Here is a 13,504-nt window from a genome sequence, read left to right on the forward strand (position 1 = left end):
CAGAGAACAGAAACACTTGCGTTCAATTTCTATAAAAATCGCAATATAGAAGTGTTTTACTAAAAAGGATTTATGGCACAGCCTTCTCCTGCGGCTTAATATGATTATGAGAGGGTAAATTCACAAACGCGATACAGATGTGAGCCATTGCCCGTGAATGTGCTGCAGATTGCAATGTAATTGTATCTCTCTCTCTGCAAATTACAACAGATCTGCTCAGTTCGCTTCAGCAATCCAAATCTTTTTGACTTCACATATCAGCTGCAAGTAAATAGGCTTAGGTGCCAGCCAAGTAGATTATAGCAGATTAGCTTCTTGGTTTTATGTGTACAGTACACCTACTAAAATCTAGGCTTTTAGACAATGCCAAAGTCAAAGATCCAGAGTAATAAAACCAGCTGCTTTACCATCTACAGTCGTCTAAAGAATGAGTGTCTTCACATCTGACAGAGTCGGCGTTATGCAGCAGGTAAACAAAAAAATTATTCAGAACTCTGACTTGTTGTCTGTTTTCCACTTGCCCACTAATCATAATTTAAGGACAAAAAGAAGTTCTTTTTCTAAATACTGCATTTGTTATTTTAAAATCTAAAATCAAAAACTGAGAGACATATTCACTCCTTGATGGAGCACTCCAAGTGTGATCAGAGGCATCCTGCTTGCCTAATTATCCCACAGATGTGTCTACAACTTGATTAGTGTGCAACTGTAGCGAATTAATGGGTTGGATATAATTAAATAAGGCACAGAGTATTCCCAGAAGCACTCTGGCCTCAGTAATTATCAGGTCTGAGACAAAAACTCTACCGAACTGAACTCCAAGCAGAGTCTAGCTACATCCAGGCAGTGCTCTTTATCTGGATAATGAAGTCCCCAGCAGTAAAGCATGGTGGTGGCAGCATCACGTTATTGTGGCATTTCCCTGTTGTAACTTTCTGAAGAATGAATGCAGCCAAAAATGCAAACGCCCTTGAAAGAAGATGAACTGCTCTTGAACCTAGAGGGCAAAGGGAAGACAACAATGACTTGATATACCACAATGCCACAGTGGGTAAAGGATAGTGTTTAAACACCACAAAACGACTGTGGGACACCTGAAGACAGAAATTCAGTTTATAGACTTTCTACATTCATTCTGAACTGCAAGACCTAATAATGTAAACAAAATAATGTATGCAGAGCTTTTAGAGACTTGCATTAAAATTTAAGCAGCTATAGCCTCTTAATATTATTATAATGATAATACTTTCATGATATTATTGGAAAACAGGAGAAAGATTTCAGTGACACTTGTGTTTGCATTAGGATTAACAAAGTTCTTTCTTATCTTAAATATTTCTAAACATGCATTTTCACGCTTCATGTTGGTTTATTAAATACAGATTGCCCCATTTCTAAACAATGTGTACAAAAAGTAAGTGGTCTGAATATTTTCTAAATCCACAGAATAAACTACACTAATGCTAAAAGATACTTGAAAAGCTTGAAGTTGGAAATCTAGGGCAATGGTGTCTTGTGTATTTAGCTCTGATTTCAGAGCAAACATATGGTATTCCCCATCATATCACGAACCTCTCCAAACAAACTGAAGGCTTACGTGATGTAAATGCATTTATTGAAAACACAAACACTTTTCACACAGAAAAAAAGAAAACAAGAATGGCACATTTTTCACCTCAACAGAGCATGAAAGAAAGACAGTCTCTTCAACAGTATGTCCTGGGCATGTAAATACAAATCCACTGACAACACATCTGATAATGACTTAGATATTGTTCTGGAGGTTGCTATAAACAGACAGTGAAGACCGAACAGGAGCAATAACAACAGAAAAGTGTTGTAAATATTCTCTGATTACTTTATAAAACAAACTATGGCTATGTTAATAGTGTGTGAACAGGTTTACAAAAAAAACAGAAGTAAAAAATTATAAATAAATATGTGACGCTACATTACCCTCGCTTGTATCACTTTAGCAGAGTAACAAAAGTTGTTTTAAACTCGGCTGAAATGAGAGATCAACAAGAAGATTGGACGTAAAGAGGAAGGGCATAAACCAGGAAGGAGCGTCTGTTTAATGTCCTGTGAGTCAGTCCATTGCATCAGCTGAACTTGAATCCAATTATCTGAGTCAAACAGCAGTAAAACACATGATTAAAATTCTTCACAGATGAAACAGGAAAAACATTCAACTGTGGTGAAGCAGAAGCATAAGAGTGGCCTGTACATGAACTAGGAGAGTAAAGTGAAAATTACATCAAGTATGTAGAAAAAATCTAAATTGGAGTGGAGGATGGAGGTATCTCTTACCTGTCCAAGCGGTTGACCACCTCTCTCACATTGTTGATGAGATTCTCGTGTTCTTGAGGGTTACTGACAATGATGCTATGGAGCTTCTTCATGTAGGAATCAATGGTTTCAAGAGTGGGTGTCTCGCCACTGCCTGTAGGCCCACAAGAGTGTGTTTTTCAGGTCAAATATGTTCACAGAAAAGCACAGATATGACCAAATATGTCTCTCAAGCAAGAATAGATAACACAAGCAAGATTAATCACATCGTAGTAGGACGACTCATACGACACGGTCATGCTGGACACTGTTGACTTTATCAATGTCAAAAATGCTTCTGAACGGATTCCTGCATTTCCAGACACATGCTAACCTACAATTCCCCAAAGCGACCCTCATACTAAACCATAAATTTGGCTCTGTCCCAACTTCTGCGACTAGCAGAGGTGCAACAAACAATAGTAAAATCTACAAACATGAATTGAGCAAGTTCTCGTTCAAGAGACCTTACAGTCTTTGTTGAGCTTCTCAGACACTAGACTTGAGAGCGTTTTGCAATCAACTTTCAGTGCAAAGCTCTTAGGAAATAATTCCAGGAGTGTTCTGACTATTTCTGCTGTTTGCAGACTCAGTGTCTCTGCTGTGAGAAAGACATTCAAACAGGTGTGGGAGAAAACCAGGAAAACATCACAGCTGTGAACTCAGCATAGACTTTAAATGTAGATGAAACAAGAGTAAAGACAGTGGGAGCAAATTCCATTTCAACAATAAATTACATTAAAATAAAGAATTCCCTGATTCCCAGGCTCATTACAATATGGTCTACAAACAAAAAAATTGAGTTAGCCGTGTTTAAATGTGTGGATTAATAGAAGATTCTGGAGCTCAAGGAATAAATAAATACTTTGTCTATGTGCATGTATGGCTCACCATCTTCAACCGTGACTGTAGAACTAATATCTTACTACACTGGTTCGTGTGTGTCGAGGGATGAAATACTGTTAGTGGATCTTAAGTCGATACCAGTTTATGATGTGCATTCATCAGCATCACACTGAGCCCAAAAGTGCAATTGCACAATTTAAGAAATAAAAGCAGTGGATTTCTATCTTGTTTTTTTGCAGGGTTTTCCATTAGGTACCAGCTACTTTTTTATTACCTGCTCGGCCGGGGTTCCAAACAATGCAAACAGGTACTAAATACTAGGTATATATTTGGTTCGACGTCCACTGTATAAAAGGCCCCAAAGTTCATAGAATAGTTTTACTGGTGTTTATAAGTTTATATAAGTTCATTTAATATTCAGTCTTCTGTCTGTTTGGGCCAGCCCACCTTCTAGTGACATCATCCGGTTAGTAAGGTGGGCAGTTTAATGTCGATCACCCTCATTTCATATGCTAATTTATGTTGTTAGCTTACCCCGGTTTAGCTTTGTTGACGCATGTACGGTCGCTCGTATGTCCATAATGTCAGTCCTGTGTTATCAGACCTTCTCTGTATGTTGTATGTGATGCTTGTGATTGTTTACTTTGAAGTGGCGGAGTTTGTAGTGAACAATTAGGTATGTGGATTAATAAAATAGCGAAGTTAGACCGGAAGTATGGCGTCCCGCTTGCCCTTCACAATAAGAGCATTATAGCGGATTATGATGGGGGACGCTTTTATTTTGTACAACTACCGGAAGTAGTTCCTGTGTACTGACGGTTGCTTAACCTCGCACTAATACTGTTTAGTTGCATAGTGTGATCTGATCTTTATATTTGATTATGTTAACTATGTTGTATTATGTTTATATTTGAGTATTTGACTTGTCTATTCTCTTTATTTATCGTTATTTCCCTTGTTTATTTCCTTTGTAGGAAACCACACACACACACACACACACACACACACACACACACACACACACACTTGTGTACACCCGCTGTGTTTACAGCCCCAGAAATTGAGTGGTGACAATAAAGTGCCTCAGACGGAACCTCAAGCTCCCTCCTCCTTTCGTACTCTGGGACAATTTAGCCTTAAGTGGTGTTCTGGCCGACACACCGGGGTGACCGTAGTGCTCAAAGACTGAATCAGTGCCACAGCTGTGCCTATCTTTGATATCTCCACTACATCCACCTTTGTTGTAGCGTTCGTGTCACATTTTAATTACGCTGCTATGACAACAAGCATGCAAACAAGGGTTGTGAGGGAAAACCAGCCGATCCAAGTCAATCCGTGGCGACTCGGCCCAAGTAGGTACTAATGGAAAAAGAGCTTTATTAACGCGATCTTTGTTTGACACCTTTGTGAATGCCGGACCCACAGAATAGTGCTGGGTGCTCTCACCTGGCAGGGGTATAGTGGAGAAGCTAGAGCTGAGAGCCTGGCGCAGGGTCTCCAGGTGTTGGTGAAGGAGCCCGTTGCGTCCCCTCTCCTGCATGACGTCCCCTTCGAGCCTCTCTACAGCGCCGCGCATGCTCTCCACGTGCTTCTGCAGGGCTGCGTTACGCTCCTCATACTCCATGTTTGTCTTACGCAGCTGCCGCAGCTCAGCTTCACGTGCTGTTCAGGGAAACGTATGCAGAAGAAAGAGAACAGTGGTAGATCACAGGGGGAGCTCTGGGGCAGATGATACATCTACACATCAATTTTTCATTTGCTCTGAGAGTTTAGGACATCAGTGAGTTGCAAGCGGAGCTATTTTAGGACAGTGGCCATAAAGTGTGGTGGTCCTTAAAGTAGCAGAAGAATGTGTTTAGAAACTAGACAAATGGACACAAAGTTTAAAAACAAATAATCATTTTTAAGAAGACAGCAGGTTGGGATGGAGCTCTTTTACCTTTGCTGTGGTTTAGAAACTCCTCTGTGAAGATCGGTATGTCAAACACAGTTCTGTCCTTTCCTTCTGCATCCTTCTGTTTATAACCGGAGACAGCGAGACAGAAAGAGATAAGCTCAACGGTGAAAACACTTGGCCACGCAGACTGACAGCAAAGAGGTGGTCATTTATCTAGCTGGGCTGTGTGTGGGTGGGTAATTGATTTTATACCTAGCCACCGGGGAAATACAGTGATACAGTATAAGAAATGAGGAGGTAGACGTAATCTCATCAGTGGTGCTTCTACAATATCAAAGGCTCTGAAATGGTTTGCAATAAATTTGCAATAAAATACATTTTGAAACAGAAGCGCAAGACGCAGCACAGCTTTAATCCCCTCCTCTAAAAGAATCATCTTTCCTCACATCTTAACATAATGACATTAATGCTGAATCCTCATTAAATTCAAAACACTGGTATTCCCTCAGGAATCTGTGATTCCAAGTCAAGTCACCTTGGCTGTAACCCTTCAGAGTGTGCTGAAAGACTTACAAAGGAAACCTCTTAAACACATGGAGAACTTAATAAAAACGAATTACACAGTTAGTACAAGGCAAGCGTTTGGATCAAAAAAAACACAGCACCAAAGAGGATTAAGCCCGCTTTAGTCACGCAACAATAGGCACTTAACACACAGAGCAAGATGAGGGCAAACAACCCAAGAAGTTTGCTGGGTGACAAAAGCCAGAAAACACACACATATTAAGAAAACTTTCAACTAATGACTAATTCTCTTTCATTTCATGCTATTACAGCTTCCTCATAAATACTAATAAAAAGACCATGATGGAAAAATTACATTAGCACCAATATAGATGTGATTCACAAAATGCCACATTTGCTTCGTTTTGCTGTAAATACACCATGACCCCAACATTTCTTCTGTTTTCTTTACAACCGCTAAAATGCTGACTAAGTACATAAAGTGCTCATGTTTCTCTTTACTCGACAATGATATCCCCCTCAACATAATGAGTGATCTTATCTCATTATTAACTTTGTGTTTGAAGTGTTTTAAAAGATAGAGTCAGAGTACGTGTGAACGAGCAGAGAGTCACTGACCTCGTGAAGGGCCTCGTTGGCTACCTGGTGTCCGACATCTGGAGTGGAAGGAAAGAAGCAAAGAGGACAGCCAATGATTCATTTATCTGGAGAGGTGTGTCTTTACCACAACACAAACTGACAGAGTGAACAAAAGTAGTTCAAGTAAGGACAGAATAAATCCTCTCAGTGCACTTTGTATTGTGAATCATCGGGAACAAAGCAGGGCATCAAGTTCAGATCACGTTCTCGTATTTTTTTTTCAAGAGCACAGCTGTTTGTGTCGTTAACATTTCTGGGATTTAAAAGGAGAGAGCTGAAGGAGAGGTAATGCCGCCCTTATGTCGAGCAAGCAAAGCAACGGCCTCTAGGGCCTTACCTTGAACTGTTACTCATGAGCTCAACTAGGGCTGCACGATTTTGCATAAAATGAGAATCACGATTTTTTGGCTTAGAATTGAGATCACGATTCTCTCACGATTCTCTTTTCCAGTATAAATATTTATTGCGCTTATTAACTGCACATCAACTTCGTAACAGTTGAGACTGAACATAAAAACAATAAATAAACATAAAAACAACAAATGCCTCACGTTTTGTCGTTGCCGCAAAATGTTGTACTGCTTGAAATTCCGTCTCCACCGTTGCTCGACGCTGCGTGTATAGAGCAGGTAGTGCAACAATAGAAAAATAGTTGCGGGACGGCACTGTGTAGCGTTTGTCTAGGGTGTTGATCATTTTCCTAAATCCCTCGTTTTGCACAGTGTTGATGGGAGCCATATCTTTGGTCAGGTGATAAGTGATAGCCTCCGTAATTTCTTTGTGCCTGCGGGAGTTCGACGCGTATAGGGAAGCGCTGTATAAGGTTCCCGTTATTGATGTTTGGGTGGTTGACCGGGACGGATTTTCTTCCTCCTGTCACTTTCTCGTCATCCCTGACGTGCTCTCCGTTGTTTTTTCCCTGCTAATTTTAGCATCACACGGCACAGCTTCTGTATCACGTGGTATAAGGCTCCGCCCTTGTCATTTGTTGAGCAGGAAGAGTGAGCGCTTGTTTTCATGCAGAGTACGTCCCGGATCAAAATGCGGTACAATCGTCGTCGTCTTTTTTTTTTTTTTTTTTAATCGTTGTCATTTGGAAATGAGATCGCACATAAGTATGAATCGAGATCGCGATTTTCTAACGATTAATCGTAAATTCAACTAAGAAGTTGCAAAGTATCATTTTCGATTTTTCCGCTGAATGAGGAACAAACAAAGAATTTGTTGTGATTTATGTTTTACTAAATACTGAAATATGTTCAATTACTAAACTGTAAGCAGAAATATGTTAGGGGTCTTTGTTAATCAGAAAAGATTTGATAGTTTTGTTTTGTCACAATCGACTTAATGTGTATGCCTTATTAGTATTTTTATTCACTTAAGCAGAAAATCACAAAAGTATTAATGAGAATTAGTGTCCGACTGATATTAGCCATTTACTGGTATATCTGCATTTGTATTTTTAACGTCCAATAAATATAATACATTTAAAATTTTAAAAAGGAGACGGGAAAAACACACTTGGAGCATGTTACGAGTGTTAATGTTGCGTATTTTGGCTAGGGAGTGTTAGGGAAATCTTTTTATTTTCCTTTGTATGTGTGTGGAAAAAAGAAAAAATATCAGCCAAAAATCAGTATTGATATCAGTCTTATAAATCCTATATTGGTCAAAAAATATATATCGACTCTAATGAGATATGATTTTACAAAGAAAAGCTCTAAATAATCATTTGGTTCTCTGTTCGAGGACTCCTTCAAAACTCAACATTTTCAAACTTCCATTTTGTGTGATAATGATTTGAAAAGACAAACAGGAACCACAAGAACACACTGACTGCTCACTGTACGGTATGATTTTCATTAGATACACGTTTATGTGAGTCATCCTGTCTGGAAGGGATTTGCGCACCAAAGAAAGGCTGGATTATCCAAATATCATCAGACAAAGGAAGTAACTCACTTGCCAAAAGCTTTCAAACAGCAGACCCTAATGGATGGTGGGCCACGAGCCAAACTTTTGATTTTCAGCATTCGATGCCAACCAGCCACCCTGCTGTTTTCTGACCAGATCTCACCTCCCCTGTGCCTCTTGCCCTTCTGCTTCTCCTGGACCTTCCTGGTGAAATGTTTGTAGGCCTCCGTCTTCTGGTACTTCTCCAGCTCTCGCATGTAGCGCTCCTTATCGCGCTCTGCCTCGTCCAAGTATCGCTGCAGAGACGAGAAACAAAGGTGAGAAAAGCCGGGGAGACTTAGATGCAAAGGCTGGAAATAAGATTTGTGCAAAATATGATGGAGGATGATTGTGGGTTAGATTGTGAGATGAGTGGGAGTAATTATTCCTAATCAGTATGAATTCTTTTCAACAAACTAAAAAAAAAAAAATAATGCAATTTTCCAATATTAATAACCTACAATCGCTCAATTCACAGAAGGGAGAAAAAGCATCTTGTAATATAATTAGTAGAAAAGCTTATTAAACCATCTCCATTCAGAGGTCTCGTCCCAGCGTACCGCCTAATCAGTCTGAGCTTTCGACTCTGTGTGAAACACATCGGCAGCAAAGTTGCACATGCTCTTTGCCAACTTTGGAAAACAAAACATGTCCAGACATTTCAAATATTCTCTGTAAAAATAGCAAGAAGAAAAACTCCCACACTGAATAGTATAAATACTTGATTAAGAATGAGGATTTTTCTTCTCTTTTGCTAGCATTTGTGAGCTGATCATGAGAGCTAAAGGGACTCCAAAATGATTACGGTTCTGCCGGATCTTTAAATGTGCATCTTAAGCTCAGTGGTCCATCTATAGATTGGGACTGGAATAAAAAAGTTAATCTGTTAGAGCAAAACTCCAAATGCTTCAATCATAAGACGATGCTCGTTTCTGCTGTTCTTGTATTGCATCTGAGGGCATCAAGCTTCGACAATACAATCTGTTAGAGGCCGTCAGAGTTTCTTTGTCAGCTGCAAACACACGGTTGCTATGGATTCTAAGGGAACTTTTTCCCTAAGTCGTTTTTGTGCAAAGTGAAAAATTACTCTGTGTTGGCATGTTCCAGATGAATATTGCTTGCTTCTGTTCTCTTCATGTTCTTCCACTGCTTTCTCAAAAGCTGCACTCCATAGTTGGACGTGAGTGAAAACATAGAGATTTGTTTTTGAATGCTTTTGCAGGTAATCTTAAAACAGACTCGCATACAACTGGGAAAGAAATGCCAACAGAAATGTTTTGACACATGTCTCTCCACCACTGTGGGCTCACTGTGTAATCCTGTCTCAAACTTCTCTGCTGACCTGCTTCTCCTCGGGGGGCAGCTTGCTCCACTCGTTGCCCAGCATCCTTGTAATCTCTGGAAAGGGCACGTCTGGACGCTCTGCCCGTAGCTGCTCCCGTCTGTCGTTCATGAAGCGAACGTATCCTGTCAGGGGGGCCTTGGGAGCGTTGCTGTCCTTCATTGGCTTCTTCCTCTTCCTCCCCTTGGTCCAGCTGCCACGTCGGGGTTTCTGCCAGAAAACAAAAACAAACATGTTTTAAAGGTTCACGTAGGGGTTCTACCCTGATGTGTACTGGCAAGACTTTCTTTTAGTGTGAACTGGAATTTTTTATTAATTTATATATGTATTTTTTTCGATCATTCGATATCTGTGTGTTCACCTCTTACCTCATCTCCGTTTCTCTGGCTGTTGTTGTCAGCATTGGCTCCAGGTGAGCCTGTCTGCTCATCCATGACTCTTACGATGGAAGATTAGATCTGGAGGAAAACACTAGATGTTAGAACAAAAAACATTTCACAGCAGACACAGCCAATAAACTATTTTAAAAAATGAATATACGATCTCAAAAGACCAATGTTTAGTTAACCTAAAGATCAGGTGAAAAACTAGGCCATAGATTGCTGCCCAAAGGTGGGTTAAGCATTTTGAGACTGATCGGCTTCTTGTCCAAACTCCACCCAGGTTTGGCTGCAAAACAGTCTCTTGGCCAGCCACATTTCCTCTAATAGAAATGTCTTGCTGCTATCAATCACAATTGAGCAAGTAAATGAAAAAAGAAAAACACAACACATTCACTTCTCAAGCACTAACGCAGCCTATTTTTAACAGCAGCAGTGTGGCAGTATTGCCTTAAACTTGGAGATAAGAGAACACCACTCAACGTGCTAAAACACTCTCTCAATAAAACCGCACTCACTCACTGAATATCAGTGCTTAAAAAAATGAGATTAACTTGGAATCGCCATATTTTGGGAGCCTCTAACCCACTTGAAAACACTACAAAGCATCGTTGCAAAAAAACACCAAATGAATGGCGATAGCACGGAATTAAAACCTGTGCTGATTCAGGCAGCTGCAGCCCAGGTTGAGCTCTAAATATAGGAGCAACACTGTGCATTTTAACCTTTGACCTCTCCTTTGAAATGGGAAATACACCTCTTTAGCCTGGATGTGGTTTCTGCCCTCTGCCATTAAATACTGTGGGAAAAGTCACAGAAGAATTAGTCAGTCTACCTCAAAAAGCTCTTATGGAAAGCCCCCCCCCCCCCAGAAGAGAAGGGTAAGCCAGGGTTTTCTTTCTTAGACTTTTTTTTAAGACCCTGAAAAAGTGATAATAAAATCCAGTCATTCTGCAAACTTATCCCCTGTCTGTCATCCAAGGAAGCTTATTTGATTTTACTTTAGGAGTTCTGGGTTAGGTTGTAAGACGCCGGGTTTGACTAAAAAAAAAAAAATCTCACAAAGAAGAAAAAAAGAGCACAGAAAAGACTAAACGATGCTCTGTGTAGCAGAAAAAGGCTATGCCACAGTGCCCTCTGCTGGACCTTAGCACATGATGCATGACTCAAAGCACTTTTCTCCAGATAAAATGGTCCACTATCACAATCTATGAGATAAAATATGATGTTTAATAGTTTCACTTTTTACATGGTGGCATATTCAAGCAGCATGTGATCACCACAAGGCATATACCAGAGTGCGCTTTGTCCTTTATTATAGTATACAGCTTTACCTTGGTACAAGGAGGTACCTAGGCCAACCGATGTTCCTATATTTTACACAGCAGTAGCTATAAATTATTACACACCACAGGAAGCTGTTAGGTTTAGGAGCTCTCTGTCAGTCGTAACGACGTTTATATACGTGTATGTGGGATCTTCTCTGTGTGATAATCAACCATTAGCGTTTAGCCATTAGCGGCCTATCCCCTGAAGCAGTATGTTTAAACAGTAACACGCTAGGCCAGATAGTGATTAGACTTACATTTAACTTACTGTAGCTAGATGTTTATGTGGGCTATTATACTGATGTATCGCTAAAATTAAATGAATAAACAATAATCCATTTGGCCAGCAGGAACAGCGAACTATACTGGCTGCTACATGATGCTAACATACACTTACTAGGCAAAGCTAACAGCTGCTACAGGCAAACTGCACTCTTTGGCTGTGTGTCAGCTGAATGGCAATCAATCGACTAAAAAAGGGAGACATATTCAAATGATAATTATCAAAAGTAACAAGCTAACACTAATACATTAAACTTCTTAGCTGATTGCGAAGTGTGCTCCTAGCTAGCGTTAGCAATCAATTAGCATGAAGATGGGTCATCGAAAGCCTTTGTTTTCATTTAACCTTGACATGTGATTTGATACATCAGGAATCTAAATATTTTATATGGATATAACGGAAGCCACTGTGTGGAAACTAACCTTAGATAACGCACCCTCTAGCTGGAGCTGCCCAGAATATTTTCCTAATCAAAACAATAAAAATGTCCACTCAGATAGAATCGCACCGGATAGACAGAAAGCAGCTCCTGATGTACTTAGTCCTACTACAGACGGTTTTCCCTACGCGTATGATTTGATGTTTCATATTATCAATGCTTTTTTGGCAGTTGTGAGAAAAGCAATGTATTTATAGCGCAATGCGACTTTTCTGAATATATATATAATAGGCAATAAATTTATACATTTGACTGTAACTGGGTGGTCTCTGATTCCACCCATGCAAAACAAGCACGAGAAAAAACAGCATAAGAAACGAAAATTAGAAAATATTTTCTACGTGATGTCTTTAAAATCCACAAAAGGTGATTTTCTTTGATTCTATACAGCGAACTGCTCTATGCTTTCTAATTCTTGGTCTCATTTTTCTTCGTGTACCCAACAGACCACCCTCATGAGAACGCTACCTCCCCCTACTGTTGAGCATAAGCATTACATGTCTTAAATTGATCCGTTTTTCAAAGTCAAATCTCTTGAGAAATTTCAAGCCTTAAGCCTTACTAATCAAACAAGTGAACAAGCTACAAACCAGAGCTTGTTAGAAGTATTTAATAGATGAGATGAAAATCTTTCTTCTGATTTGGGTTTCAGTTAGGAGTCTTTAGTCCTTTTGTAATTTATAAAACGATCCACATTAATTCAACCACTGTTATTTATTTTATTTAGCCTTTATTTAACTGGGAAATCCCTCAAGATTATTCTCTCTTTTGCAAGGGAGGCCTGTCCAAGATGGTGCACCATTGCAAAATTACAAATTATAAATGAATTATAACTCAGTACACATAAGAGGAAATAAAGCAGGTCAAAGTTAACACAACATGAACATAATATAAAAATAGAATGAATAAATACATAGAGTCCAGCTTATGAATAACACTCGCACTCTTCAAACGCAGAAGACTTTATAATAGCTCTGAACTCTCCAAGGGAGACTAACACATTCAAAAAAAGAGAAGTCTGCACTACCAAGTTCAGAAGAAATCCTACAGAGGAGTGCAAATTAGTAGCTGCTGTTTCAGGAGTTTACACAGATAAGAAAGGGTGTACAAATATACCAGTGCTGTTGTCTCCTTACAACAGCACAGCTTAATGAGGGACAAGAAACCAGATTATAAAATGATATTATTATGAAATGTAAAGTGCAGAGAAGGCAGCATGTATGTAAATATGTGAAAGGTAAAGGTGAGCATAATGAAGAATTTAAGAATGCACTAGGTGCTCTCTTACTAGGTGCATAAATACTTAAAAATTTGTTGGTTGATACTCTTTCAATAAAGTCTATGCCTAGCAAATAAAAAATTTTTTTTTGTAAGAGATCTGGATATGCTTTCTGGAAAGCAGCATTATGCAATGATGCAATGATAACTGTGGGTGGCTGTAGCTCATGAGGTAGAACAGGTCACCTAATGATCGGAAGGTTAGTGGTTTCCTGACTCCTGGATGTCAAGTATCCTTGCTTTATCCTTGTTCTGAAGGGTACTAT

At 39.5% G+C, this 13,504-nt stretch overlaps 1 protein-coding gene across 3 annotated transcripts; it reads right to left on the minus strand.

The window, feature by feature from the left end:
* Positions 1 to 1,598: 1,598 nt before the first annotated feature.
* hmg20a (high mobility group 20A) lies at positions 1,599 to 12,101 on the minus strand. Of its 3 annotated transcripts, none has more exons than XM_076886059.1 (9): positions 11,944 to 12,101; positions 9,899 to 9,988; positions 9,531 to 9,740; positions 8,313 to 8,445; positions 6,215 to 6,252; positions 5,114 to 5,186; positions 4,621 to 4,836; positions 2,311 to 2,443; positions 1,599 to 2,126 (listed from the first exon to the last, which is right to left on the minus strand). In XM_076886059.1, the coding sequence occupies exons 2-9, from the start codon at positions 9,962 to 9,964 to the stop codon at positions 2,123 to 2,125; spliced, it is 873 nt and encodes a 290-aa protein (XP_076742174.1). In that variant the 5' UTR covers positions 9,965 to 9,988; positions 11,944 to 12,101; the 3' UTR covers positions 1,599 to 2,122. The 3 variants fall into 3 exon arrangements, with proteins under 3 accessions (XP_076742174.1, XP_014266690.1, XP_014266691.1); XM_014411204.4 differs by having other exon boundaries at positions 5,114 to 5,189; XM_014411205.4 differs by lacking the exon at positions 1,599 to 2,126 and having other exon boundaries at positions 2,307 to 2,443; positions 5,114 to 5,189.
* Positions 12,102 to 13,504: the final 1,403 nt, after the last annotated feature.

The sequence above is a fragment of the Maylandia zebra genome, linkage group LG7 (assembly GCF_041146795.1).
Source record: "Maylandia zebra isolate NMK-2024a linkage group LG7, Mzebra_GT3a, whole genome shotgun sequence".
Taxonomy (NCBI): Eukaryota; Metazoa; Chordata; class Actinopteri; order Cichliformes; family Cichlidae; genus Maylandia; species Maylandia zebra.

Excerpts from the sequence above, each read along its gene's own strand:
- hmg20a (XM_014411204.4), bottom strand. The coding sequence starts at position 9,964 with ATGGATGAGCAGACAGGCTCACCTGGAGCCAATGCTGACAACAACAGC. Across the intron at positions 5,190-6,214 it reads CCAACGAGGCCCTTCACGAG|AAGGATGCAGAAGGAAAGGA; the intron begins GTCAGTGACTCT and ends GGTTATAAACAG. Across the intron at positions 2,444-4,620 it reads CTCCACTATACCCCTGCCAG|GCAGTGGCGAGACACCCACT; the intron begins GTGAGAGCACCC and ends GTGGGCCTACAG.